The sequence below is a fragment of the Mucor velutinosus genome (assembly GCF_035048745.1).
Source record: "Mucor velutinosus strain NIH1002 chromosome Unknown tig00001553, whole genome shotgun sequence".
NCBI classification, from domain to species: domain Eukaryota; kingdom Fungi; phylum Mucoromycota; class Mucoromycetes; order Mucorales; family Mucoraceae; genus Mucor; species Mucor velutinosus.
The window spans coordinates 1693206-1718361 of NW_027041930.1; the positions used below are offsets into that span (position 1 = coordinate 1693206).

General features: G+C 40.3%; 9 protein-coding genes across 9 annotated transcripts; 2 read left to right on the forward strand and 7 right to left on the reverse strand.

The window, feature by feature from the left end:
• Positions 1–315: 315 nt before the first annotated feature.
• On the reverse strand, positions 316–1875 carry ATC70_007921 (uncharacterized protein; the record flags this gene model as incomplete). Its single annotated transcript, XM_064827177.1, has 9 exons — positions 316–588; positions 656–665; positions 728–799; positions 860–902; positions 971–1094; positions 1154–1460; positions 1522–1616; positions 1709–1762; positions 1825–1875. 9 exons carry the CDS (start codon positions 1873–1875, stop codon positions 316–318), a joined length of 1029 nt encoding a protein of 342 aa, XP_064676234.1.
• A 1787-nt stretch (positions 1876–3662) lies between these two features.
• Positions 3663–6720, forward strand: ATC70_007922 (uncharacterized protein; the record flags this gene model as incomplete). Its single annotated transcript, XM_064827178.1, has 4 exons — positions 3663–3796; positions 3861–4290; positions 4362–5311; positions 5379–6720. 4 exons carry the CDS (start codon positions 3663–3665, stop codon positions 6718–6720), a joined length of 2856 nt encoding a protein of 951 aa, XP_064676235.1.
• Positions 6721–7191: 471 nt separating this feature from the next.
• On the reverse strand, positions 7192–9108 carry HOG1_2 (MAPK protein hog1; the record flags this gene model as incomplete). The annotated part of the gene is made up of 3 exons (XM_064827179.1): positions 7192–8262; positions 8317–8942; positions 9012–9108. The coding sequence occupies 3 exons, from the start codon at positions 9106–9108 to the stop codon at positions 7192–7194; spliced, it is 1794 nt and encodes a 597-aa protein (XP_064676236.1).
• Positions 9109–9182: 74 nt separating this feature from the next.
• On the reverse strand, positions 9183–10098 carry NIP7 (ribosome biosynthesis protein nip7; the record flags this gene model as incomplete). Its single annotated transcript, XM_064827180.1, has 4 exons — positions 9183–9309; positions 9365–9667; positions 9722–9810; positions 9874–10098. 4 exons carry the CDS (start codon positions 10096–10098, stop codon positions 9183–9185), a joined length of 744 nt encoding a protein of 247 aa, XP_064676237.1.
• A 3494-nt stretch (positions 10099–13592) lies between these two features.
• On the forward strand, positions 13593–14626 carry ATC70_007925 (uncharacterized protein; the record flags this gene model as incomplete). Its single annotated transcript, XM_064827181.1, has 4 exons — positions 13593–13642; positions 13699–13869; positions 13953–14137; positions 14199–14626. The coding sequence occupies 4 exons, from the start codon at positions 13593–13595 to the stop codon at positions 14624–14626; spliced, it is 834 nt and encodes a 277-aa protein (XP_064676238.1).
• Positions 14627–14666: 40 nt separating this feature from the next.
• On the reverse strand, positions 14667–15785 carry ATC70_007926 (uncharacterized protein; the record flags this gene model as incomplete). Its single annotated transcript, XM_064827182.1, has 5 exons — positions 14667–14839; positions 14928–15309; positions 15365–15461; positions 15523–15664; positions 15716–15785. 5 exons carry the CDS (start codon positions 15783–15785, stop codon positions 14667–14669), a joined length of 864 nt encoding a protein of 287 aa, XP_064676239.1.
• Positions 15786–15995: 210 nt separating this feature from the next.
• On the reverse strand, positions 15996–17526 carry ATC70_007927 (uncharacterized protein; the record flags this gene model as incomplete). The annotated part of the gene is made up of 7 exons (XM_064827183.1): positions 15996–16537; positions 16597–16657; positions 16703–16754; positions 16817–16842; positions 16901–17010; positions 17063–17339; positions 17398–17526. 7 exons carry the CDS (start codon positions 17524–17526, stop codon positions 15996–15998), a joined length of 1197 nt encoding a protein of 398 aa, XP_064676240.1.
• Positions 17527–19125: 1599 nt separating this feature from the next.
• Positions 19126–19916, reverse strand: ATC70_007928 (uncharacterized protein; the record flags this gene model as incomplete). Its single annotated transcript, XM_064827184.1, has 6 exons — positions 19126–19347; positions 19413–19427; positions 19492–19566; positions 19619–19650; positions 19707–19754; positions 19814–19916. The coding sequence occupies 6 exons, from the start codon at positions 19914–19916 to the stop codon at positions 19126–19128; spliced, it is 495 nt and encodes a 164-aa protein (XP_064676241.1).
• Positions 19917–21326: 1410 nt separating this feature from the next.
• On the reverse strand, positions 21327–24120 carry ATC70_007929 (Transmembrane 9 superfamily member; the record flags this gene model as incomplete). The annotated part of the gene is made up of 5 exons (XM_064827185.1): positions 21327–22633; positions 22688–23008; positions 23069–23293; positions 23350–23378; positions 23792–24120. The coding sequence occupies 5 exons, from the start codon at positions 24118–24120 to the stop codon at positions 21327–21329; spliced, it is 2211 nt and encodes a 736-aa protein (XP_064676242.1).
• Between the last annotated feature and the right edge of the window lie 1036 nt (positions 24121–25156).

Genomic DNA, 25156 nt, shown 5'->3' on the forward strand with positions numbered 1-25156 from the left:
ACACGAATAAAAAGTCCTATAATATCTCCAAAATAGGGCATTGATAGTGCTGAGTAAAATCTGATTAGCGTACAAATGACATACGGGAAACTTGATTGACAACATCTTGTGGAGCTCAAGGGACGGATAAAATACGGAGATCATCGTAATCAAAAGGGGAACACGGCTCTGAACAATCAAGCGAAAGTAGCTCACAAAAATCAAATCCAGATTCGTTTGCATTTACGAATATCCGACATGTTTATTACTGTAGAATGAAAATACGATAGACATGGCGTAGTACAATAAGGAGGGAAAATGTAAAACCGAGTTGAATCAGTAAAAGCAACTTCTTGTGCAATGTGTCGGTACAGTCATCTGATCTTGGATCTCTTTAGCCATATCCCAAATGTAAAAATCAATCAAGATGGCATTGATGTTGAGAGCAGGGTCGATTTTGTGGATGGCTTCTCTAGCTAATTCAACTGCCCAGATGGAATTTCCTCGAATCTCTACTTCATCTTCTGATCCTGATGGGAAATACTCTCGCTTTTCTAGTTTCTTGATCAATTGAGGCGAATAACGAAGCAATCCGAGTTGGTATAATGCCTATCAAATTGTGCGGGATTTAGGCTACAGGTGAAACAGCAGGGCATTCACATCTTCTACACGCTACCTGAGGGACTCTACAAGTACGAGATCTGATTAGCATCTGCACATGAGACTGATAAAATAGCAAGAGACTCACCTGTAATCTGCAAACATGGTGATAGAATCAATGTCGCTAAATTCACCGTGGCCTTGTCCATCAAAGCAAGCCCTAAGAAATAAGGCCATTCAACCATGTGCGCGTCTGACATGTGCATTGCACATTTCTTACCACAAGTCAGCAATCAAAATTTGAGCTCGCTTCAAAATGTAAACTATAGCAACGACAAGGTGAGCATATATATATATATATATACATCAAGAACGTGCTCATCAGACCCACCTTTTTTGCCGTGAAACTCATGTATATCTCTAAACGAGGCAAAGTTATCCACAATGATATCCAGCAATTTAGAAGCGGATTGGTTTGCCTGCGCGATGCAGTTTGCAAATGATCCGTCAAATTTCTATGTACAATGCCGAATCAGCATACATATATCAGAAACTATCACAAGATGCATATTACTTGACACAAGACTTGAGCAGCCTCTCGCATGACTCTAATTCTCTCATCAAGCATCGGAGCCGACTCTTTGGTGTCAGATTTAAAAATCGCTGCCAATTTCTCGTCGGAAGCCTGTAAATAATAGGCAGGATTGGTGATGGGAATGCCGTTATCCAATGCTCTATTGATGGCTGCACATAACGACCAATATCCCGTGTATAAAGTGCCTTCATAGTTGACAGCATAGCGATCAGGATGAGGTGTGCTCCTATCTTTGACATCTAGATCACTCCAAAAGGAAAAATTCAACAAATCTACTAGAAAAATCCTGGTTGAAGAAATAAAAGTTTAAAAAAGAACACTTCCATATTACATTTTTAGGGTTGTACCAATCGACAGTTCTGCAATCTGCTGTTTTCGGATGCAATGGATGCTCATTCCAGGTTTTAGTGCTATATTTTCTCATCTTCATGTTTTTCAAGATCTATAATACATGGGGATGACTGAGTCTTTCTCAGTTCAATAGCATTGTTGTATCGCTTGGATCATAAATGCATGTCCTACGATTTCACATACCGTCTCGACTGCACTGCTCAGATTTTCTTTAGGGATAGACACATTTTTACTGTTCTAAAGAACATGGTGCTCAGCATGTGTTTGTACCAAAGAGGGTGTCATGTGTTCTGGATTACCTCAGCGATGAATTTGGCACTAGCCAACACTTTGTTCTCTGCTGCTGGCATCTTTTTTATCGAATCAATGTGTGGATGAGGGAAAAAAAAAAAAAAAAAAGAAGTAAAAAAATTCGTCCTTATCAAAACTCAAAAGAACCAAAGAAAATTTTTTCAATGATGGATTTGGGACGCCTAAAATTAACACTTTTCCAATGTTGGCATTCCTATCATTCTCGACAGCATTGTATCAGCCATCATGCTTTTCTGTTTGCTAACAAAAAAAAATCAGGTTGAAATATCGCTTGGGGGCAAAGATCAGAGATTGCAGTGGCTACCTGATTAATTCAAATCAAATTTCCATTGAAACCCTATCTTTTTGTCCTAAAAATTTACGATGCTTCGGAGGATACAGAGCAATTCAGCAAGCGGCGCTTCAAGAGGATTTTGACAGCAAATTGCCACGCGTGAATAGCCATCAAATGCTGCGAAGCGTGGGAGACAAATGTGCTGATTTCTGTGTTAAAATCATTGGGCACACATGATCTGTGAGGCAAACAGTTTTATTTAATTATGTAGAGGCCAATATCAAATAAATTATACGCTCTAATCATTATCCTAGTCTACAAAAAAAAAAAGGATTTTTTTTTGAGATTATCTTTTGACATGTTCCGAAATGTGTAGAGGTAAAAGGGATTGCCTTGAAACATTTGATGACAAAAATCAAGAGCAACGCTCCGCTCAAGTAGCAATTTTTAATGAAGCGCAACTTGTGCTTGTTATCTCAATCATCATCATTATAAACATCATCATCATCGCTGTATATATGCCTCTTTTTGAAGATAAATACCTATATGTAATTGGTTTGCCAAGCCAAATGTTTGTTGCTCAACGATTGCCAGCCCCAAAAGCCTAAAACAGCCTTAAATGTGCTATTTCGCCATCAAGGCCAAATTAGGAATACACATTCGGTCGTCAGATCAAGATGCCCGATTGGATGATTCGGGCAACAGGCTTGCTCAAATGTCAATATTCACAATCAAAACCCAAGACGGGTAATTAAAAAACCTGAGATTATATTTTAATAAGCACTCACACATACCTTCTCTATCTCCATCACATTTCATGATCAACGATAACCCAATCTGTCCATCAGAGACTAATTTATCCATCACCGTGCAATATAATCCATTATACAATTGAAATGATTAGCAGGTCAGCAAAACGTCAGGAGGGAAATCTTATAAGCACAGACCTTATGGAGTGGTACAATGGGTTACATGACGTCAAATCAGGAAAAAGCTTTGCTCTCTCTCTCTCTCTCTCTCTCTCTCTCTCTCTCCTTGTGGGCTACATGGCGAGCTACGAAACAAATTCGGAAGGGAAAACCTTCATACGCGCGTGCGCCTTTTTTTTGTTCGCTATACGGGTTTACAAAATTGCGGGGGGAGATGTCTCTTTAACATGTTTATCATTGGCATTCAAGTATTACCCATACGGCGATTGAAACACATTTGCAATGTATATGATGTATTGTAAAATGATATGAAACCTTGTTTCTTGACCGTATTGCTCTACATGTCGATAATTATAGGCAAGTGATAATGTGAGTTTTTTTTTCTCCTTCCTCCCCCCTGCTCGGATGTTCCAAATCCTCTGCTTTGAGACCAAATTAGATCAAAGCGGTTTTTTTTATATAAATACCATGGATCAATCGATGCCATCTCTCAATTTTTTTCTAATATTTCAATTGTTCTTTTCTGCTTTTTTTTTTATATACACCTTATCTTCATTATATAATCCTATTCATTTGTATAGAATCTCCAATTTCGAAAGATATATACATTTGATATATAAAAATGGCTGACGAACAACAACAACCTCGCGCCAAGGTCACTGGTGATTTCCACAACATCACTGTAGAAGATCTTTACGATAAAGAGAAATATGATCTCTCCACTATGGAACAACAAGATGTCATGCAATTGTTGCAGTATGTATTTAAACTCTAAGGCCTATCAGATGTTGAATTGACGCATTGCAACCTCTTCATTTAGGACTCAACCCGAAGGTTTAACAAGCACTGAAGTCCAATCTCGTATAGAGAAGTTTGGTCCCAACAAGCTTGAGCAAAAGGAAGTGAATCCCTTTATGCAGTTCTTGGGCTTCATGTGGAATCCTCTTTCCTGGGTCATGGAAGCTGCTGCCATTGTAGCTATTGCCCTTTCTAACGGTGAAAACAGACCACCAGATTACCCTGATTTCATTGGTATCGTTCTCTTGTTGTTTGCTAATGCTACTATTGGTTTCTTGGAAGAACGTCAAGCCGGTAATGCTGTCAAGGCGTTGATGGCCTCTCTTGCTCCCGAATGTAAGGTGAGACGTGATGGTGAATGGAAGACTCTTGAAGCCTGTGAACTTGTTCCCGGTGATATTATCGGCGTCAAACTTGGTGATGTTATTCCCGCTGATGGTCGTCTGCTCACTGTAAGTCTACTATTACTGCTAATTTATGTGAAACCCATGTCATTAATTATGAAACATCTTATGTTCTATAGGCTCATGGCGATGTGTCTATTGATCAAGCCGCTCTTACTGGTGAATCCTTGCCTGTGGGTAAGGAAGCTGGTGATGAAGTATTCTCTGGTTCCACAGTCAAGCAAGGTGAAGCTGAAGCTGTCGTTATTGGTACTGGTACCAACACTTTCTTTGGTCGTGCTGCCAAGTTGGTGGGTGAAGCCGGTGATGATGTTGGCCATTTGCAAACCATTTTGGCCAAGATTGGTAACTTCTGTCTCTGTACTATCTGTCTCTTCTTGATTGTTGTCATCATTGTTCAATATGCTCGTTTCCACTACAACTACAGACGTGGTATTGATAACATGCTTGTCTTGCTCATTGGTGGTATCCCCATTGCCATGCCTACTGTCTTGTCTGTTACTCTTGCTATTGGTGCCAAGCAGCTCGCTGAACACATGGCTATCGTTACCCGTATCACTGCTATTGAAGAAATGGCTGCTGTTACCATCCTGTGTTCTGATAAGACGGGCACTCTTACCTTGAACAAGTTGATTGTCGACAAGCCTACCATCAAGACCTATGGTCCTGAATATGATATTGAAGATGTCATTCGTTTCTCTGCCTATGCCTCTCGTCTTGAAAACCAAGATGCCATTGACTTCTGTATTGTCAACTCTTTGCCTGATCCCACCAAGGCGCGTGATGGTATTACTGAATTGGACTTCAAGCCCTTCAATCCTGTCATCAAGCGTACTGAAATTACTTACAAGCGTGCTGATACTGGCAAGGTTTACCGTGTTACCAAGGGTATGTCTCATATGATTTTGGATCTCTGTACTCGTGACAAGAACGAAGCTCAAATCAAGGCCTTGAACGATGATGTCGATGAATTTGCTCGTCGTGGTCTTCGTGCTCTTGCTGTTGCTATTGATGAAGTTCCCTCTGGTGTCGTTGACAGCGAGGGTATCGGCTTCAAGTTGGTTGGTCTGTAAGTGTACTTTTTGTATTGTGTCGTGTTGAATGTTGTTGACTAACTCAAACTTGGAAAAAACCAGCCTCCCCATTTATGATCCACCAAGAAGTGATACCAAGGAGACTATTGATCGTGCTCAAGCCCTCGGTGTTGGTGTTAAGATGATCACTGGTGATCAACTTGCTATTGCCAAGGAAACTGGTCGTCGTCTCGGTATGGGTGATAACATGTTCTTGTCCAAGACTTTGAAGGAAGGTCCTCCTGCCGGCTCTGGTTATACTGATGTTGATCAAATGGTCCTCCATGCTGATGGTTTCGCTGGTGTCTATCCTGAACACAAGTATGAAATTGTCGAACGTCTTCAACATATGGGTCTTATGGTTGCCATGACAGGTGATGGTGTCAACGATGCTCCTGCTCTTTCCAAGGCTAATGTCGGTGTCGCTGTCGCTGATGCCTCTGATGCTGCCCGTTCTGCTGCTGATATCGTCTTGACCGCCCCTGGTCTCTCCACCATTGTTGAAGCCATTATCGGTTCTCGTCAAATTTTCCAACGTATGCGTAACTACTCTATCTATACTTGTTCTGTTACCATCCGTATTGTCGTCGGTTTCTCCATTCTTATCTGGGCTTTCCAATTCGATTTCCCTCCCTTCATGGTTTTGATTATCGCCATGCTTAACGATGGTACCATCATGACCATTTCCAAGGATCGTGTCCGTCCTTCTCCTTACCCTGATTCCTGGAACTTGAGAGAGATTTTCTCTTACGCCATTGTGTACGGTCTCTATCTTACCGCTTCCACTGTCGCTTTCGTCGCTGTTGCTCTCAAGACCACCTTCTTCCACGATAAGTTTGGTGTCAAGGTCTTTGATATCTCCAACGATTTCCTGCTTCACTCTGTCGTCTATCTCCAAGTCTCCACCATCTCCCAAGGTTTGATTTTCATTACCCGTTCTCGTGGTTGGTTCTTCACTGAGCGTCCTTCCATCTTCTTGATCTGTTCTTTCATTGTTGCTCAGTTGGTCGCTACTTTCATTGCTGTCTATGCTAACTGGGGTTTCACTCAAATCGAAGGCTGTGGATGGTCTTGGGCCGGTATTGCATGGATTTGGAACTTTGTCTGGTTCGCTCCCTTGGATCTCCTTAAGTTTGCCATGCAACGTGTCTTTGAGCCCAAGAAGGGTGATCATGAAGATGCCAAGCTCGCTGCCTCTCGTCGTGCTTCTGCCATCTCTGGTACATCCTCTGCTAGATACTATGCTAACCGTACCAAGTCCCTCAGATCCATGGAGCGTCCTCAAAACTTTGCTCAAAAGCTCATGGGCACTTCAAAATCCAAGATGGACCCCAAGGAAATGCGTCGTTTCTCCTCAGTTCAAACTTCTCATGCTGCTCAAGTTTTGAGTGGCGGCAACAACTAAATAACATTCATTTTTCTACATTTACTTTTACATACACTTTTTAGATTTAATTTAATAAACATACAATATTCAATAGCAAAAATTCACACTTGATTTCTTGAAAATATACATATATACGATCTGTTCGATATGATTCTGTAGTATACTTACAAATAGCACCTCCGATAAGCACTAGGTTTCTAGCAAAAGATGGTTCGATATATTATTATATACCAAGTTTGGGCATTATAGCGTCCGCTAGATATTATCCGTCTATAGAGCACATGGCAATATTTCAATGATTTGTTGTCTTTGCGAGGCTATACATAATGGTTTAAGCGGAGAGATCGGGGGACCTTGCCTCATTGTCATGCCATTTTGTAATTGATGAATGTGAAACTCTTTATAATTCCTCGGCAAGCTATGCCACTTTGTAGGATGTGATATGGCAAATACATGATTTATATGGTTTAAAAATACATATGACATCAGCTAGGTCTTCAACTGTCTTTTTCTACTTTTGACATGAGGTAGACCATCAAAAGGTGTACTACTACTGCAGCTACTACTACCACTGGAGCTACTGATGCTCATGAATCCCACCTTTTGCTGTTCTTCTTCTTGAGTGAGCGTGGTAGCATTGACAGATGCACTGCTGTTGTAGTTGAGTACAGTGCCATCGTCATTCAATGGAGCCTTCTTTTCATTTTCTTCCACCAGAGATAGAACGGTCTCATGTTGCTGGCAAGCTACACAGCCTTCTACCATCACTAACAATCGGCTCTTTTGCTTCTTTCTCTTACACATGACACCATTCTTTCCCCATGCAAGCGTGTATCCTGAAAAGAGCATCCAATAGACATTGATATTCAGAACCAACGTTGGCCAGATGCCACCATAAAAAGATGCCAGCGCGACAAGTTCGCTTGATCGCCAAAGCCAATAAACGACTTCCATTCCCTTAAACCATGCCATTTCATTCAATTGGCGGCGATGTTTGACTTTGACAGCAGTCGGTGTAGCAGTGGGTTTAACATCACTAGGATAGCGTTGGTTGTGTACGACAGATGCACCACGACACAGCAGATCAGTGGCGTCAGTACCTCTCCAAGTGACGAGAAAGAAGAAGCCAAAGACATCAAACGTGATTTGCTCGGCAGCAAACATCCATGTATCAGCGATAGGGACCCATTCGCCACCAAAAACCATGCCCCACATGTAAAGAATGCCATGGCGTTCTGCATTCGTGTCAGCAGAGGGTATAAAGTTGGCTCTGAACCAGGGCAATGTGAGCAGCGCTAAAATGTAAACAAATGTAACATGCCAGACAATGGATTGATCCTGTGGCAGTTGCAAAAATCTGTACGACCAGGTCAAGATGCTCTTTTGAAGCTTAAGGTACGGTGTTTTGACTGCAATCTGGTCGATGGTATGAATACGCAACAGCAGTCTATTGATACGCTTCTTGCTGTAGATGTCGGTGTCGTACTGTGGTGCAAAGAACTTGGGTATCAATAATAAGAGAAGCATGGCTGCCATGGTGAAGATGGTGATGCATTGCAACTAGAATAAAAATGCTGTCAGCGATGTTTTACATACGAACTGAAATCACCCTACCACAGTTGACATTTTTGACTTGATGATGAATTCGCCAGACCCTCCACCAATCTTGATGCGATGCGTATCAACACGGAACACAGTGCTTGATAACCCCACTTTTCCATCTGATGCAGTTACCCGCACTGTGAGTTGATGTGGCTTTCTGTCTTCAAACACTGAGGGATCCCAAGCAGCAGCCCAAAGCGGATTCTTCGTATCACCCACAAAGGAGGCTGCATGCAGGTGTAGCTTGCCGTCAATAAGGATTTCTACTTGCAGCTTATCGATTGTTTCATTTGAGAACACAAGGAATCGAATGTGGCTACTCTGGCGGATACGCCATAACGGTTCTTTGGACGGGATCGAGAATCGAGCATCTTTTGGATTGGTGACCAGGATAGCAGGAGCAGGCTCAACATGGTGTGGCCAAATGATGCTGCCATTTTGCATGGGCTGAACGAGACCTTGCGCATTCACAGGGCCCTTTTTGGGGATTTGATCCAGTGGTAGTTGCACATCGACAAATGAAATGAGATCATGGTCTACAGCGACAATTCGATAGAGTCCGTGCTCTTTGAGATCACCTAGCTCTAGTTCGAGTGATTTGGTCACAGGGTCATACGATTTGAGAACATCTCCCAAACCTGTACATAGTAACAAATGTGGTTAGCATACTAGATACCGCTTGAATTTGTATACATGCCACACATTACCGGCTATCAGTTTATGAAGATGACCACAAAAGTAGATGCTGTACTGGCTTGCTAAATCTCGAAACGTTCTTCCCTTTTTTGAAACACCAAACACCATGGTCGAGGTAGGGTAATGCGAGAACTATGAAACACAAGACCATGAGCATTCCATTCCTATTTCATAAGAGCGTATTATGCAACACTTGCCACAAATGTATGGTTATAAGGCTTTGATATCAGAGCATTCTCCAACTGATCCATGGTTTTCGATGTGAGATAACCAAAAAAATTCAAGGGTCGAGATGGCCCGCGCTTGGGACTAGACAAAGTATGGTTTAGACCATGTTGGCAGAAAGCATTGAAAGCTGGCTTACCATGCATCAATGGCAACAAACTGATATTTGCCTGTGGGTTGATTTACTTGCCATGAATAGACGCCTTTGCCTTGCTCAATAAGACCAGCACTATGACCATGTGTGCGGTAGTAATTCACCCGTGATTGCCAGGAGGGTAAATCAAAGCAATCGTGATTTCCTCGCATGTCGTACCAATCAACTGTTACTTTTTCCTTGATGGCTGTTTGATATACATCCCATTCGTCTATGTATTGCTGTGATGTGATTCTCTTCTTATCTTTGGCGTCCGTTAAATCGCCTGTAACGACAACAAACTCTGGTCTATCATCAAAAGCTGTTAGTCTGTATGGCTGGGCTCTCGCTATACATATTTACTTGACAACAGGCAAGATGGATTGTATGAAATGTAAAAAGTGGTATGTGTGTCCCTTGGGTCGGAATCTCGATAAATGTAAGTCTGTAGCCTTTTGAAATAATATCAGTATGGATTCAAACTGTTATATGGGTATGCGCTTTTTTTTTTTTACATGAACAAAGTAAAACATGTTGTCTGATGCGGTACCGAGCACAACAGAATCATTTTTGAGACGATCAATAGCGTTGGAATCTCTAGTGAAGTTTAATTTTTTGGTAGGTAGCCATGAATGACCCTCTACAGATCTCAGCTCTTGTGTGGATGAGAGATACAGCTGAAATGCTCTCAAGCAGCATAGAATGGTAAGTATCACGTATAGAATAGCTGGTTTATGCATTAAGAAAAAAACAAGAGAAATTTGGGAAAAGAAAAAGAAAAGGGAATCAGGCTGACACCTCCATCTCTTGGTCTCTTAATAAATAAACAAATAAAGCGATATCCTCCTTTAGACGAAAAGGTTGATGATTCGGCTTGACATGATCTTGTTTAGAGTAAGATGTTAATTAACACGTGTATTCGCTTGACCCGGAAGATCCAATCTTGATGTACTTGTTCCCCCCTCATTTCATACACTAGAGGTTTGAAAAAAGGAGTGTATATGTGTGTGTGTGTGTGCCACTCATCTCCTTTAGACTCGCTCACAAAATCAATACTGATGCATCACATTGTATGAAATGTACCATGATCAGAGATGGTATCTGTTGTTTGGATCCGTATCAAACAATAGGGTTTGTTGCTGAAACATGTTGTTTTGAAATTGAACGCAAACAAATACATGGATGCTCCATGGGATTGCAGTGATATAGGGTTGACCCAGAAGTTACTATTATATTCATACTGATAACCGCCTATCACTAGCTACCATAGAACCATCAAGAAAGGAGTGCAAGCGAGCGAGAGACTATTACCTATCGTAACATCCTTTTTACAATAACAACAAAAAGCCGGATTTACCATTTTAGCTATTATGATGAAAATGGATAAAAACAAACAAAAGACGAATTGCTTCCGGAAACAGGCGCACAAGAAACAGTTAAGCGCATGTCGTTTACGTATACACTGCAGTCTCTGTACGCATGCTCAAGGGCTTTTTTTTTTTTTTTTTTTTTTTTTTTTTTTTTTTTTTTTTTTTACTGCCAATTTATTCAGGGATGTGGCAGCAGCAAATTTGATCTTGTCTTTGAAGTCGCATAGATGTACGGCATTTCGTGAAACCATTCTACTTTTTTTTTTTTTTTGTTTACACACATACTTTCTAGTTTCAAGATTGTGCTTTTAGTAGATGATTTTATCTCAAATTGACACATGAAAATGGCGTCGACATTTGTTTGATTTTCATTTGATCAGATTGTTCGGCTGACAACAAGCTATTTCAAGCTGATATAACATCAAATGGAAATCCCATCACCATGTAGATAGCTTTAAGCTATCTAAATGTGCTGTAGATTTTCTTTTTTGAGACACAATAGCTCGCTATTGCAGGATATATCTTGCCGAATAGCGAGACCTTGGGATATGATGTGGTTATATGGGATGTATGTAATTTTGCGGGAAACAGTATGTGCGCTGTAAATTCCGAATACCACAAATGGCTCGGCTATCCACCACATTCCTCACAACAAAGAACCCGTCATGTAAAGTGTATTACAAAAGAAAAGCATCCAGTCAGAGCACTGCCCTTTTTATGAGCCTTCAACAGATTGACTACTCACTATCAGCAAAGCATTGCAGTTGCCAGCCGACAAAAATTACTTTCAATTCCCGCTTGACTTGTGTTGAGGATTGGCCAAAGCTTGATTACATTCGACTCAATTAATTTATTTTACAAGATTCGACTACGCAAAATGTGATATTCACCTCATACGCCCTTATGCTTTCCTGGAGTGCTTTCCAAGGCGCATCCAATGGTACCAAGTAATATAGATGTTTTGAATAAACTTATTGAATAATTTACGAAAATATGAAAAGAGGTTTCTGGCCAAAATGCCGAAATTTTACATATCAACGTCCCACAAAGATGATTTCAGAGATTGCTTTGGATCGATAGAAACATTTTGATTCAATATATACCATAGTAAAAGTCTTCATTATCAAGGTGAAAAACGCGATCGTTTGATTTTCGATGAAAACCATGAGGCATCCCTCATGCTTTTTGGTCGAATTTTGGCCATATTTTTTTGGTTCCCAAAAAGTTGAGCAAAAGTGTCAGTAAGTAACCGTAAGACGAGAGAGGCTGTTTGGTGCTATTCTGGCAGTCTAAAATGGCTTCTAATACCAGAAATTACTGCTTAAATGTACCCAAATTTGGCTGCATTTTACAATTTTTTGTGTAGTAAAAGGTATTACCAGTATGCTATGTACCCGTTTAGGAGATACTCTTATTGATACAGACGTGGGGTATCGTAGAAGACTCAAATCCGTAGTTCTGGACGGTTCTCAGGCGGCAGTGATGGGTTAAAAGTGGGACTTCAGTACATATAAGTAGGGCGCTTGTTGATGAGATGATGAGGCACAGAGTTTTGCTCGGTTCTCTTAAAACAAAATAGACTAAAAATTATTTGGCCAGCTAATACCACAATAAAATCACATCAGAGAGCATAGAGCAATGAGCACTACAAATGCTTCCACATTTCTTGTGCGCTGGATTTACACAGCAGGTAGATAAAGCCACAAAAAAAATAGCTCTGCCAGATTTTGATAGCATTGCATCAGTTACAATGCGTATCAATGATTAGTACTCTTTATGTATCTTATCTAGCCTCTTCGCATGTAATCGCAGTTAGGTTTCTTCAGTAATATACTTGCTTCCAATGTAACCCTGGCTATCCAGGAAAAAATGTCAACGTTGTCAAACATTTGTTCATGACAGTGACAAACCCCTATTACGACGTTGACTATTTTCCGTTATTGATGACCCTAAACATGATACCAATGCTTGTAGATTACCCTTTGCACTGAATTGGACAAGCATGTTCATTTGTAATAATCTTTCTTATGGTAATATAAGCTTTGCGGATCTTGAAATTTTAATATAACCTTATACCAGCAATAAATTTAGTTGTTGACATGGAGATAGCCTTTCAAGGGGATCTCCATTGTTCCGAAATCTCAGTTTTATCAATTGACAGTGGAAGATCCATCTAGGGACATTTCTGATACTCGCAACATCTTTACATGGCTATTGTCATTTACATCTCCTCTACAATCAGTGCATTCAGTTTTGGAAACATATATAAACCTCATCAACAGAAGCCTGGTTCCACACTTTAAACACCAGATGCCGTCTTTATCAGTACTTCCCAAGCCTGTCAAACACAAATTCGATCACTCGCATCACTCAGCCTCCGACTACAATGCTCACAATAAGAAAGTCGAGGCAATGCATTTGCTCTATGACGGAGGTATGTAACTGATCTTGAACCAAGATAGTATGATGACTAATAGCTTTTGAAGGGAATGATCATTTTGGAAGAAAAACGATCGTTTTCAGTGCCTGCCATTTACCAAATCCCAATGAGTTTAACTATGACTTTTTTTTGCTCACGTAAATATAAATGTATATATGTCTATGGTCGCTCTATTGTAAGCTAATAATGAATATAATTCATCTCTTAGTTATTTAAAAGGAAAGCTGTAAGTGTAACCATACACGTCAATTGTTTCCTTGTGCTAATCCACAATGACAGAGAAAGCTATGTGGAAGACGATTATGCCGTAATATTCTTCTCGTCGCCTGCTCATTACAGACCATCATGGATTTGGCTACTGAAAGCGTACAGACAGCTGGACCACAGTTTCAAAAAGAATCTAAAAGCGCTTTACGTATTACATATGTCTAAATCATACCAACATGTGTTTAACCTCGCCAACAAGATTATCAGGTATGTCTACACAATTGAACCATGTCATTTAGATACTCAACAATCAAAATCTGCAGCCCCAAATTCGGCGATAAAGTGTTGTATCTTGCGATATTAGATGAGTTAGACAAGATTATCGATCTCGCTCATGTTGCAATACCTCATGAAGTTGTGGAATACGAACTTGCCCTGCCCCCCACTCACTGTTTGCGTATCATCACCACTACTATTACGACCAATCGCAACAGGTGAATCATTGAAACAATCACCATCGCCATTACCAAGCAAATCAAAAAAGAGAAGGACCAGCAGGGCGTTTTGTATTTAGCAGAGGTCTAGAGGATCTCGCCAAGGTGGAAGGGATCGACATTTCTAATCAGAATGATGTGTATATACCGACTGTTGTTCAAAGACTTGTCGAGCAGGTGCGTTCAATTGGCCTACAACGAGAAGGCATTTTCAGGAAGAGTCCTTCCAATGCTGACCTCAGCAAAGCAAGAGACGATTTAGATCAAGGTAAGAAATGTTCCGTGTAGAGCATATTGTAAAGCCATCCTCAGCTAGCTTTCAAATGTAGATCATGACATGCACATTGAGCACCTGGATGTTCATACGACAGCCTCATTACTCAAGATGTTCTTGGCTTGTCTCCCTTGGCCACTGATACCTAGCGAGTTTGTCGCAATGCACTCTCAAAATGAAGACGCTACTGATCTGGGACAAAAACTAAGGGACCACTACAAAGACAAACCACATCATTTTGCACTACTGCACTATCTTGTTTCTTTTCTAGCTCAAGTATCTGAACACTCTGACTGCAACAAGATGACTGTGCACAATCTGGCCATTGTCTTCTCGCCCAGCTTGATTCGCTCGACTGTTGCATTTAGTGACATTTTGACAAGCCCAGCTGATGCTGCTGTGTATCTAGGACAGATGAAATTACACATGGCATTTATTGAATTCCTCTTCCAGGAAAAGGATGCTGTTTTTTCAACACGGTAGATGACAAATAGATTACATATGTGATTAGGGGTATTTTATCTTATTTAGCAACGACAATAATCAAAGCCAAAACACAGCCAACGATGGTGATAATGAGCATAAAGCAGCACATGTTCTTTCGGGCTCTCTTTTGATGGCGATTTGCGGTTGTTAATTCATCTGCAGCTTGCTTTGTATTTTGAGATATATTCAAAACGTTTCCATAGATGCTCTCTATCAAAAAAGCACAAACACAAATGAATACACCCTCATCTACAAGCATAAACACGCACACACAAATACACAAAATACCACTACTTACGAATACCACTGTCTTGCTCATTCACAAGCATACCAAGATCACGGAAAATTTCGTTCAGTTCAGTGATACCTTGTTCGATGCCCTGGATCTCTCCCTCACGCTCAGAAATTAGGGTCTCGTTGTACTCAATTTCATTGTCCAAAGCTTCAATTTGGATGCGTCTTTGAGCATCATCAGCCTGCAGTAGCTGCTGCTGTTCTTGTTGCTGTACTTGATCCCCTTCTTCATCGTCTACTTGTGATTGCAGTGCAGCTGTCGTTGCCTTCTTCTTGTCTACGTATTCTCGTTGCTTTGAGACCGATTCTCTTTGGATCTTTTGAAATTCGGCTAATACTTTTTGAAAGTCTTTGGATAGTTTTTGCTGTTCCAGCTTGCGTTGGCGCTAGCATATTGTCAGTTGAAACGCAAATTTTACATGGACACCATGAAACACTCACTGTCTTTTTGGGATCAGATGTCGTATATTGAGTCAACGATTTGATGTTGGATGTCGTTTCCTTGATCAGGTCTCTTGTACCCTCTGTTACGTCATGTCTAAGCCAGAAGGTTGGCATCATACAATCATGATGATGACGGTTGGATATGGGATACCTACAATTTGTTTCTAATGTCTGGTGTATCTCTGGATGTGCCCAGGAATCCAACCAATCTCTCGATGCTTGTGATATTTCCGTTGATGTGAAACACTTGTTGAGATACTCGCTGCGTCAAAGACTTGTAGTCGCTATCAGTGCCCTCTGCCAAATATCAGTATCTTCAAAGTACTATATCTCCCTTGAGAGACCTACCTGACTGCTGCACTCTGGTTCTTGCTGAGCTGGATACGCCAAAACCTTGCTCTAGATCGTTGAATGACATGATGATTGTTGTTTATTAAGGCCAAGACAAAGAAAATAGAAAGAAGAAGAAAAAAAAAAAAAAAAAAAAGAAATGCCCCTTTAGCCGAGACAAGAGATTTATTCATCCCAAAAGTTGCTACGGGCATTGCCTGAATGCACCAATGATCTCCGCCCTCTTGATTCTTCAGTGATCTTCATTGCCAATGTATACAACAAAGAGTGTGGTTTATTATTTATCTGAGCGTAATTCTACATTGGTGTCCTCTAACACGCCATACACGTTCTTGGGATCTGGATTCATTTGAGGTATAAAGTTGTTTTCGGAAAACGAGAACGAGTGTCTGGCTCTGCGAATGACAGAGTGCTTGAGGAAGGCTCCAGTCGCTCCTAAATGCCCCTCATGTCGAAGAAATAGCGCCTTCATATCTCCATTAGACCAGAAATTGATGGCATATGACAGTGTGTTCATGGTAATAGGATGTCCACGAATAAAGCAGCCCCCAAAATAAATGCGTTTCAGGTTGTGTTGTTTGGCATTTAGGTAAGCAATTTGTCCAATGTTGTTACTGACCATAAACAACAAACTCTTTGCAATATCGCAGGCACGGAAATCATCTTGAGAGTGCTGTACGCCCTTTTTGAATACTTTGCCAAAACTGGAAGCAATCTTGGTCGCTTTGAGCCCTAATTTAGTGTAATCTGTACCATAGATGTCTCCCACTAACAGGTCCACATTTTTGTTGTCTCCGTCCTTTGAAATCTCTAGCATTTCTACAGTATATACAGTAGAATAAGATATGGGCTGCACCATCATGCTGTGCTCTACTTACCATCAAAGGACGTTGCTTTTGTTAGCAACGACATGAGGCCCCAAAGAGTACCGCCTCCCAGCTAAACAATTAGTTGGTTTTCCATGGCAACTCCAATTGCACTTACAGATGTACCACTGATACGAGAGAATTCATCAGGTCCTGTCACCTTGAGTATACTATCAAGCATTGCTGTTCAATCAAATGCGACACGTTTCCCCACAAGCACAGTTTATGTTACCTCACACCTGATCCAATGTTTACCAGCTACACAATTCCATGCATTAATTCAAAAAGTCCACCCGTGTAGAGTTGTAAATCATACCATGTAAGGGTAAATGTCTCTTGTTTTCTCTTCAAATCTCATTGGATCTGTCTCTTGTTCGTTGTAGGTGAATACTTCGTATGGAATCTCGGTAATGAAAAAGTTGAGCCCTGGTCTGCTATTACTAATGACCCTTTTCGCCGCATAAACAGCACTGCTTACCAGTAATGAGACACTCCATTTCATCTTCCTTTTGGATAATGACACCCGGCAGTCTTTCTTGCAGTTTATCAAAGAACAAGTAAGCACCACCTCCTGTTGCCTTGAGTACATAGTTTGTGTTTTCAGGTCTTAATAAACGAGCGTCAGCAACAAGATCAGCAATAAAGTCGATGCATTCGTCTATTTTCTCGGTTTCTATCTTTTTGAAGTGAAGTCTACCACCTTCTCTATCTGCTGAGGATGTAAAATATACAATCTTGGCCAGTGAACCGCCAATCTATCCAAGCATATCAATGAGCATAAAGCATGCCTTTTGTTGTCCAACAAGCACCTACGTCGACAGCGATATGAGCGACGTGCTCATTCTGATTTGGTAAGACAATATCTCTTGTCTCGTTGGCTGATAAAATGGCTTCTGAAACGGAAGCTCCATCTACATTCATGACAGAAGCGTTGTCGCTCATAGTTTGAAGTTACAAAAGCTGGGAAAAAAGAGACGTAAGATAATTGTAGCGTGTTTCCATTCATTGTTTGGGAAATCACTGAGTTTCAAGTAGAGGGAGACATCTTCTGTGGAATCACTCTTCGAAAGCAAATCGCAAATCAAAGAACATGACTAGGGAATTGTCAATTCATAATACCTACGCTTTGTTACTTTACAGCTATAGCTCTTTGAAATAGGTAGTATATTTATGACAACTACAGTGCAAAAGGTCTGGTGTATCGCATTTGAAACGATGAAATCTTCTCTTATTTCGTTCTCGCAAGTCATCAAAGAAAAGCGCTAGAATAAATGGATAAATATGACTTGATCCAATTCATACTAAATTATCAATTTCAAAAGGATCTTTCTTGGATGGCCACTGTTCAGATGATCAAGTGTTCATAATGACAAAAAATCATGCAAAAAAAGGAGATAAAACGAGACGCATTGACAGTAATTTTGCTTTCTTACGCTCTATCAATTAAAATGACTACACCATCTGTTATCTTGGCGAAAAAAGAGCGTTCATTCTGCGATAAAACATACTCATCTTATCAGAAAACCAGACGTCATATCTACAAACAACACCATCATCACATTGAAACGCGGAACGCTAAAGACCACAGCAATCGAGACAAGCATTGAGTTTGGCTGTTCCTTGTGCTATAGCACATTAGAGAACAAAGAGGATTCCAAGGAACATGTACTGGGCTCACACATAATCGACACACATACAGCCACCGAGAACCCGCCTCATCGTAAACAGAACCAACGTCTACATATTATTCGAGCGATTCAGAGATACAACAGCAACCAAGTCAATATGCTCGCTTTGTCGTCGATTTTCTTGATAAGAAAGCGCGAAACCCTGCATTTTCTGCCCTTGCCCATTCAGAATCATTTGAGCAATCTGTACGGTTAAGAGCTCATTTCAGCAAGTAAAACCTCAGGGAGATCAAGATAATATTACAGGAATACTGCGAAGATGTGATTGACGACGATAAATAGTAACTAAATCAAATAAATGTTATAACTGGGGAAAAGAGTCCATTATCAATTAAAGAGTAAATTTCATCAGAAGAGCTAGGTCTAAACTCTGAGTAAGTGCCACCTTGGTAGGATACGTTTGATACAAACATGTTGTTGATTATTACTACAAGGCAAAAAATGATAGTTAACACCCTCTTAATACATTATTCCACTGCATTACGTTCTCTATTGCCTTTTCAAGAAATGTCAAATGTCCCCGCAGTAAAATTATAGTGAACATTAATCCATGCGATATGCATGCGAATCACCTCGACTTTGTTACACCATTCGATTAAGATCCCTTTCAATTCCTGTGAATTGTCCATATGTATCTTCCAACATGCCTCAGAATGAGATAGTAGCAATTCAGGAACGCTCCATGCAAGAAATAGTCAGCTAAAATTGTCAGATCAAGGGATCTGTCATCATTTATTGAATAAATTATAGAAAGAGATCAGATCCAATCGTGCTCGCCTATATTTCTTTCACTCCCTATATTCAAATATCCATGTTATCAAATAATAATAATAAAAATGCTACCCCAATCAACTTAATCATACAGCGAATGAACGTAGGTATCTAGAGGAATATCAGCGTAGGTTCGTGTCCATAACTTGGCCTCCTCAATGAAAGCTTGTTTATCAGATGTATACACCTTGGCCACCTGAAAATCCTGTGGTGAGCTAGCATCGGGAGCGTCTAATAAAGCTTGAATCGACATCAGTGTGATTCGCAAAGTCATGGCAGGAGACCAGTTGCTCTTCAACACATCCTACGAAGCATAATTAGAGGTGGCCCTGACATTTATGTGTATGTCCATTTTTTTTTTTGGCTTACCAGACAAATGGCACCCTAAACAGCATACGCATGAACCCATTACTATCCAAGTCCATCATCCAAATCTATTACTACTTACTGTCTGAGAGCTGACATTAGGGTGATATACTTTGGTAATAAATTTGATGCTTGGTGGAGCGAAAGGATGGTTTTCCTATGTGATTTGATCAGCATTTGATTGATATTGCATAATAGCAAATATTTACGTGCAATTTGATTTCTAACAGGAAAATTCCGTCTATGTAAAATCATGGTCAAGCAATGCCTCTTCTTACTGATGGGCCACCTTCTTACCTTGATATGGGGTATCACGAGGCCCTACAATGGAGCCAAGGAGATTGTCTACAAAGGTGATGCCTTGTTAGCTTCGACTAAATTAGAATACGAGCTGGGATGCTTACATATATTGCCATCATCTGGAACATAAACGTGTAAAGGGGCTGTATTGTCGTCATTGACATCTGCAATTTCGTTCAAAATTCTTTTCTGCATATTAGGAGGCATGTTGTTCAGGTTGCTGCGAGTGTCAAAATGGTAGAAAGAATAAAAATAAAAGCAACTGCAGCACAATCAACTTTATACAATGATAACACAGACAAATAGTCACAGAGACATTCAGTCCTAGTGATGGTACAAGATGCATCATTCAATCGTTTTGGAGCTCTCGAATACTGAAGGGCCTAAGCTGGCAAGATACAAGAGGTAAAACCCTAATGTTGCCGCATTGTTTGCTGCTATTCTTTTAGTATGTAAGTAGTAAGATTGACACTCAAAAATCGCAAGCGATCTCGAATGAGCGTTCCATATTATAATTCGCCTTTGGAAGAGCAACTTGTAATCTATCAGATATCAACAGTGCTTATTATCTAAAAATTAGAGTATTCAGATAAAGTTAAAATTCTTTCAGCTCGCAATGACATCCTTATGAGCTTTGAGAAGCATTAATTACCTCTACGATAGACATGCCCATTGATAATGTCTGCCAAAATTTAATTGAATCTCCATTCTACATTGTGGCGCATGCCTTGAATCTTGCGAGCATAAAGTCTGACATCCGCCACCCATCATCATTTCTAATATATTTACCAGCAGAAAACTATATATATATATATAAACGTCGGATTGACCGATCAGAGATCAGAGATATAAACAAAAGTTAAAGCATTGAGTACCTTACAAGACTCGAAAAAACCACCGGCGAAGCTGGCATTGGGGAGGAGGAGGAGGAGGAGGAGAGGGGGGACATATTGATTTTGGCAAAGCCAATTCATGCAAATTTTGATGCGTTATGTTGTTGGTAGGCTTAGTAATAATAGAAATGAAAAGCTGAATTGGTTGCTTGAATGCTATGGTTTTGCACCTTCGCTTTGCTACGATAAAACTCCCTTATAGGTCAACGTTACCAAATATTGAATTAGATGCGTTATATTCTTGGTGGAGGAACCAAGTCTCTCTCTCCCAACCAACCCCCCCCCCTCCTCCTCCTCCTCCTCCTCCCCAATGCCAGCTTCGCCGGTGGTTTTTTCGAGTCTTGTAAGGTACTCAATGCTTTAACTTTTGTTTATATCTCTGATCTCTGATCGGTCAATCCGACGTTTATATATATATATAGTTTTCTGCTGGTAAATATATTAGAAATGATGATGGGTGGCGGATGTCAGACTTTATGCTCGCAAGATTCAAGGCATGCTCTACGATGTACAGCGGGCAATTCAACCGATTTTAGCAGCTGCAAGGTCAAGCCCTAACCGTATAGCATGTAGCATGTCTGATACCATGAAAAAAAAGCTTAAGCGGTATAGGTTTCTCACTTAAAAGGGTTCTATTTATAGTCTCTAATTACTTGATCTACAGAATATTTACTTTAGGATAGCTTTTAATTATTATTTACATTCGTATATAAAATTTATGAATTTAGATAGGACAAGACGCGTAATAACGACGCTTTTTAGATGAGGACTGATGACTACCGCCGCTGGCATTACTGGAGTCACTGGTGTAATCTGCAGTTTCTTGTTGTTTTTTGATGGAGGAGGTGGATTTTTTTTTCATCACACCACCATTGGTTTGTAACTCTTGTTGGCTTGGTGGTAGGGGTGCTGGTGGTGATGACAGCAACAGCATGCTGGATAATGCATTGCTATTCAGGATGATATTGCTGGCGTTCTCATTATGAAGCTGTAATTGCTGCTGTAACAGGGAAATATTGGAAGATGTTGTTTCCATAGCGCAAAAATAATCTCGCTGTTGTAAAGCATTAACTTCTTGTGGAGTTGTGGAACCATCATGATAATCATCGTGTGTAGGTGTAATTGAGCAAGATTGATGGGGCTGTTGTATTTCCTCTGGTGTAAATACATCGTATATAGAAGCTAAGTTTACTGAAGCAGATGTTTTTATAGCTGGTGCCGCTGCTGCAGCAGATGTTAATGAAGGAGTGTTTTGTGCCGCGTTGTTTATATGTGGTTGATGATAGATAAAGGCGCTGTGTGATGAAGGAGTATCCACAATTAAACCAGGTGTTAGTATGAGGTTGTTGTGAGTATAGAATGATTTCTCAAATGTCGTCATTGCATGATGCTGATCCTGATAGTCGATAGGCGTCGCTTGCATAGTGTTTGGTGTATATAATGTATCTGCACTTAAAGGAGGTAAATCTTCATCAAATGGAGTAGTCCCTAGATCTTCGAAGCTGGCGTCTAGTAGATTTTGTTGAGATGAAAGAGAAATGGTATCCAGTGAGAGGTTATTGGTATCAATGCTGGGTAGCGTGGCCAGTGCTTGTTGTTGTTGTGTCAAGTAGTTGTAGAAATCGTAGTTTTCCTCTGTTTTGGCTGCAAATGCACTACTTGTATTACAATCATTTGGTGTAAGGGTGCTATGTAAAGGGGAAGAAGAAGACAGTACATTAGTTATAGCATCAACAGAGCTTGGTACTACGGGAGGAGAGGGGATGTCAGGAGTGTCTTCCACCTTGACAGTTGCTAGAGGCGATGATTCTTTGCAGCAGCTCGTAGACGTGCCACGATGAAATACTGGATTGGGTGCTGTCATGACACGGGTATGATATCTTGCTACCTTGTTCAGTTGCATGGTGAAAGTAGAGTCATCTGCAGCATGTTCAAATGTATCTAGTGTAGAAGATGTAGGGACTTCACCAAAGATAGAATAAGGCAAAGATACATTGTACATCAAGGGCAATGATTGCTCATTTGCTTTGCCTGTAATAGAGTCAAATCAGTACGAGTTCAGTTGTAGTGTGCTGTTTCACCTACCGTAGACTTTCTCCAACTGCTTTGAAATTTGCTTTGCGTCATCCTTGTTCTTTCGCTCAGCACCTTTGTCCCTGAATAGCTTGACTTTACAAAAGCAGACTTCATCTAATTCAGGCACGCCAGTAGCCAAATCGGCATCAACGTGGGTTTCCATTTGAGTTCTGAGGGGTATACCCTTGACGCCTTTGATGCGTGAGAAATCGGTAGAGAGACATTTGAAACGAACATAGATCTTTGCACCATATTTGCCGTTCCAGTCAAATGTGATCTTATCAAAGCTTGGAAAGCTCAAATTAGTGATACCCGTACATTGACTTGCATCTGTTTAATAAAAGCGGTGTTAGTACCGCCTGCTTGTATTTTGCTGATTTAGGTGCGTACCAATGTCAATAGCACGAGCCTCGCTTTGCTTTTGTTGGCCAATCCAGAACTTCCAGTAGCTCTCAGCAATGCGACGATGAGATGAAGAATGAAACGCAATAGACAGCGTGCTTGTAATTATTTGGTCTTGGCCTCTTTTGTCATTGAGCTGAATACCGTAGACTTGACCACGATTCAAATATGTAATTGCAGATTCTTCAGCCTTCTGTGTCACAGCAGTTGCAGCTAATGAAATCTAGTCAGTCAACATGTATACCAAACAGCTACCAAGTCTATCTTACCTTCAAGCACAATTTCAAAGCGAAGTCTCCTGTTAATATGTGAAAAAAAGGTAATATGTGTTAGATGAATGAAGTTATATAGCTCTAAATTTAGATGACAATCCTTTTACTTGTAATCAGACACCCCACCACAGTTACTCCTCTCCCACTCTTTCCGTATGAATAAATCACCAAGAGATGTAAGCGTGCTTCTGCATCCCCTCGGCTTCTCCTGCCCAGGTAGGCATCCCCTCGCTCCCGCACTCCCATTGATCTATCTATTTCACCCCCTCTTCTTTTTTTTTTTTTTTTTTTTTTTTTTTGCTCCTACACTCTTGCCCGCTTTTTCTTCCTTCATAGATAGCCAAATGCCCCTACTTTCTCTACTATTTTGAATAGATTATATCACTCTCCTCATGCCTCGTTTGATAGGATTGCCACCAATGACTGTAATAAATTATACCTTGGATTTGATGCTTGCTTGTCAAGTTCCATGCTGGGATTGGGTGTAGATGATGATGATGTGTTTGCATTAAAAGTCGGTGATGGTAACACCAAGTGAGAGGAGGAACAAGTCGACATTGGAGCAGCAGCAGAGGATGGTAAATGTTGATATGTAAAAGTGGATGTTGAAAAGGAAGAAGAGGAAGAGGAAGCAGTTGAAGAAGATGGTGAATATGTAGAATTTCGGATACGTCTGTCATTTGCACTAAAGTGACGGAGATGGTGCCTGCTGCGATCCTCTTCAAGATTGTAACTAATTGGATTTCGAATAGTTGCAGTTGTATTCATGTGTTGTTGATGATGATTCCATCCTTGGCTATCAAAATAATTTAATTTAAATAGCTCGCTTGAAGAGGACATTTCATTAAGCATCTTGATGTCTGTTGCAGAGAAATGAATATGCGAGAGCTTTTTATACATGACATTTGAGCGAATTTACCTTGTATTTTGTTGATCTCTCTGGTTATTTTTATTTTTCTTTTTGAATGATTAATGTGATTAGCGTTAATTTGTAATTTATGTCCATGTTTATACATTTATTTTTTTTTTGCCACAAACACATACATGTACAGTAATACACAGGCACACACACAAGCACACAGATTACACAGACACTGTTAATGTATTTATTGAGTAATGTACAAAAAAATTGATTGTATTTATATACAATGGTGGGCAAATAATAAAAAAAAGGGTTATTTTATGTGATACATTAAAAAACAATCTTTATATATATAAATCACTTTAGAAGGGGGAGGGGATCAAAGGGAGTGGAAGAGACACACACACATTTAGAGGAAAAGCAGACATACTAAAAGGGGCATCTACTCTTCATTACAAGCATTCTGTTTGGCATGGACATTTGCTATCGTCTATACGCAATGCTTAAAACTTGATACATATTTCAGTCTACTTTCTCTGTGTATATATACATTGGATAACTTACGAAATGTCTGGTCTTGGTCAAAAAGCAAAAAATAAAGGGTGAGAACGGGGGAAAAGGGGGTACCAGCGAGTGTGTTTATGTGTGTATTCTTGGGGTATTGCATGAACCGTACATGGCTATTATTTTGCAGTATTTCATGTTAGTTTTGTTGATTCTTCTAGAAGCTGACTATATAAACAATGTTGTCCCCTTTCTTGGGTCTATTGAACGCATTTCGCAACATGATGTGGGGGCGGGGGTCAGAGGCCATATTTATCTACGAACTGAGATGGCTATGTAGATACAGCAAATGATACATGAAAAATATCTTGCAAGATATATACAGAGTACCAATGCCAGAACATACTAAATATAATGATAAACATACTTGCGCTACAC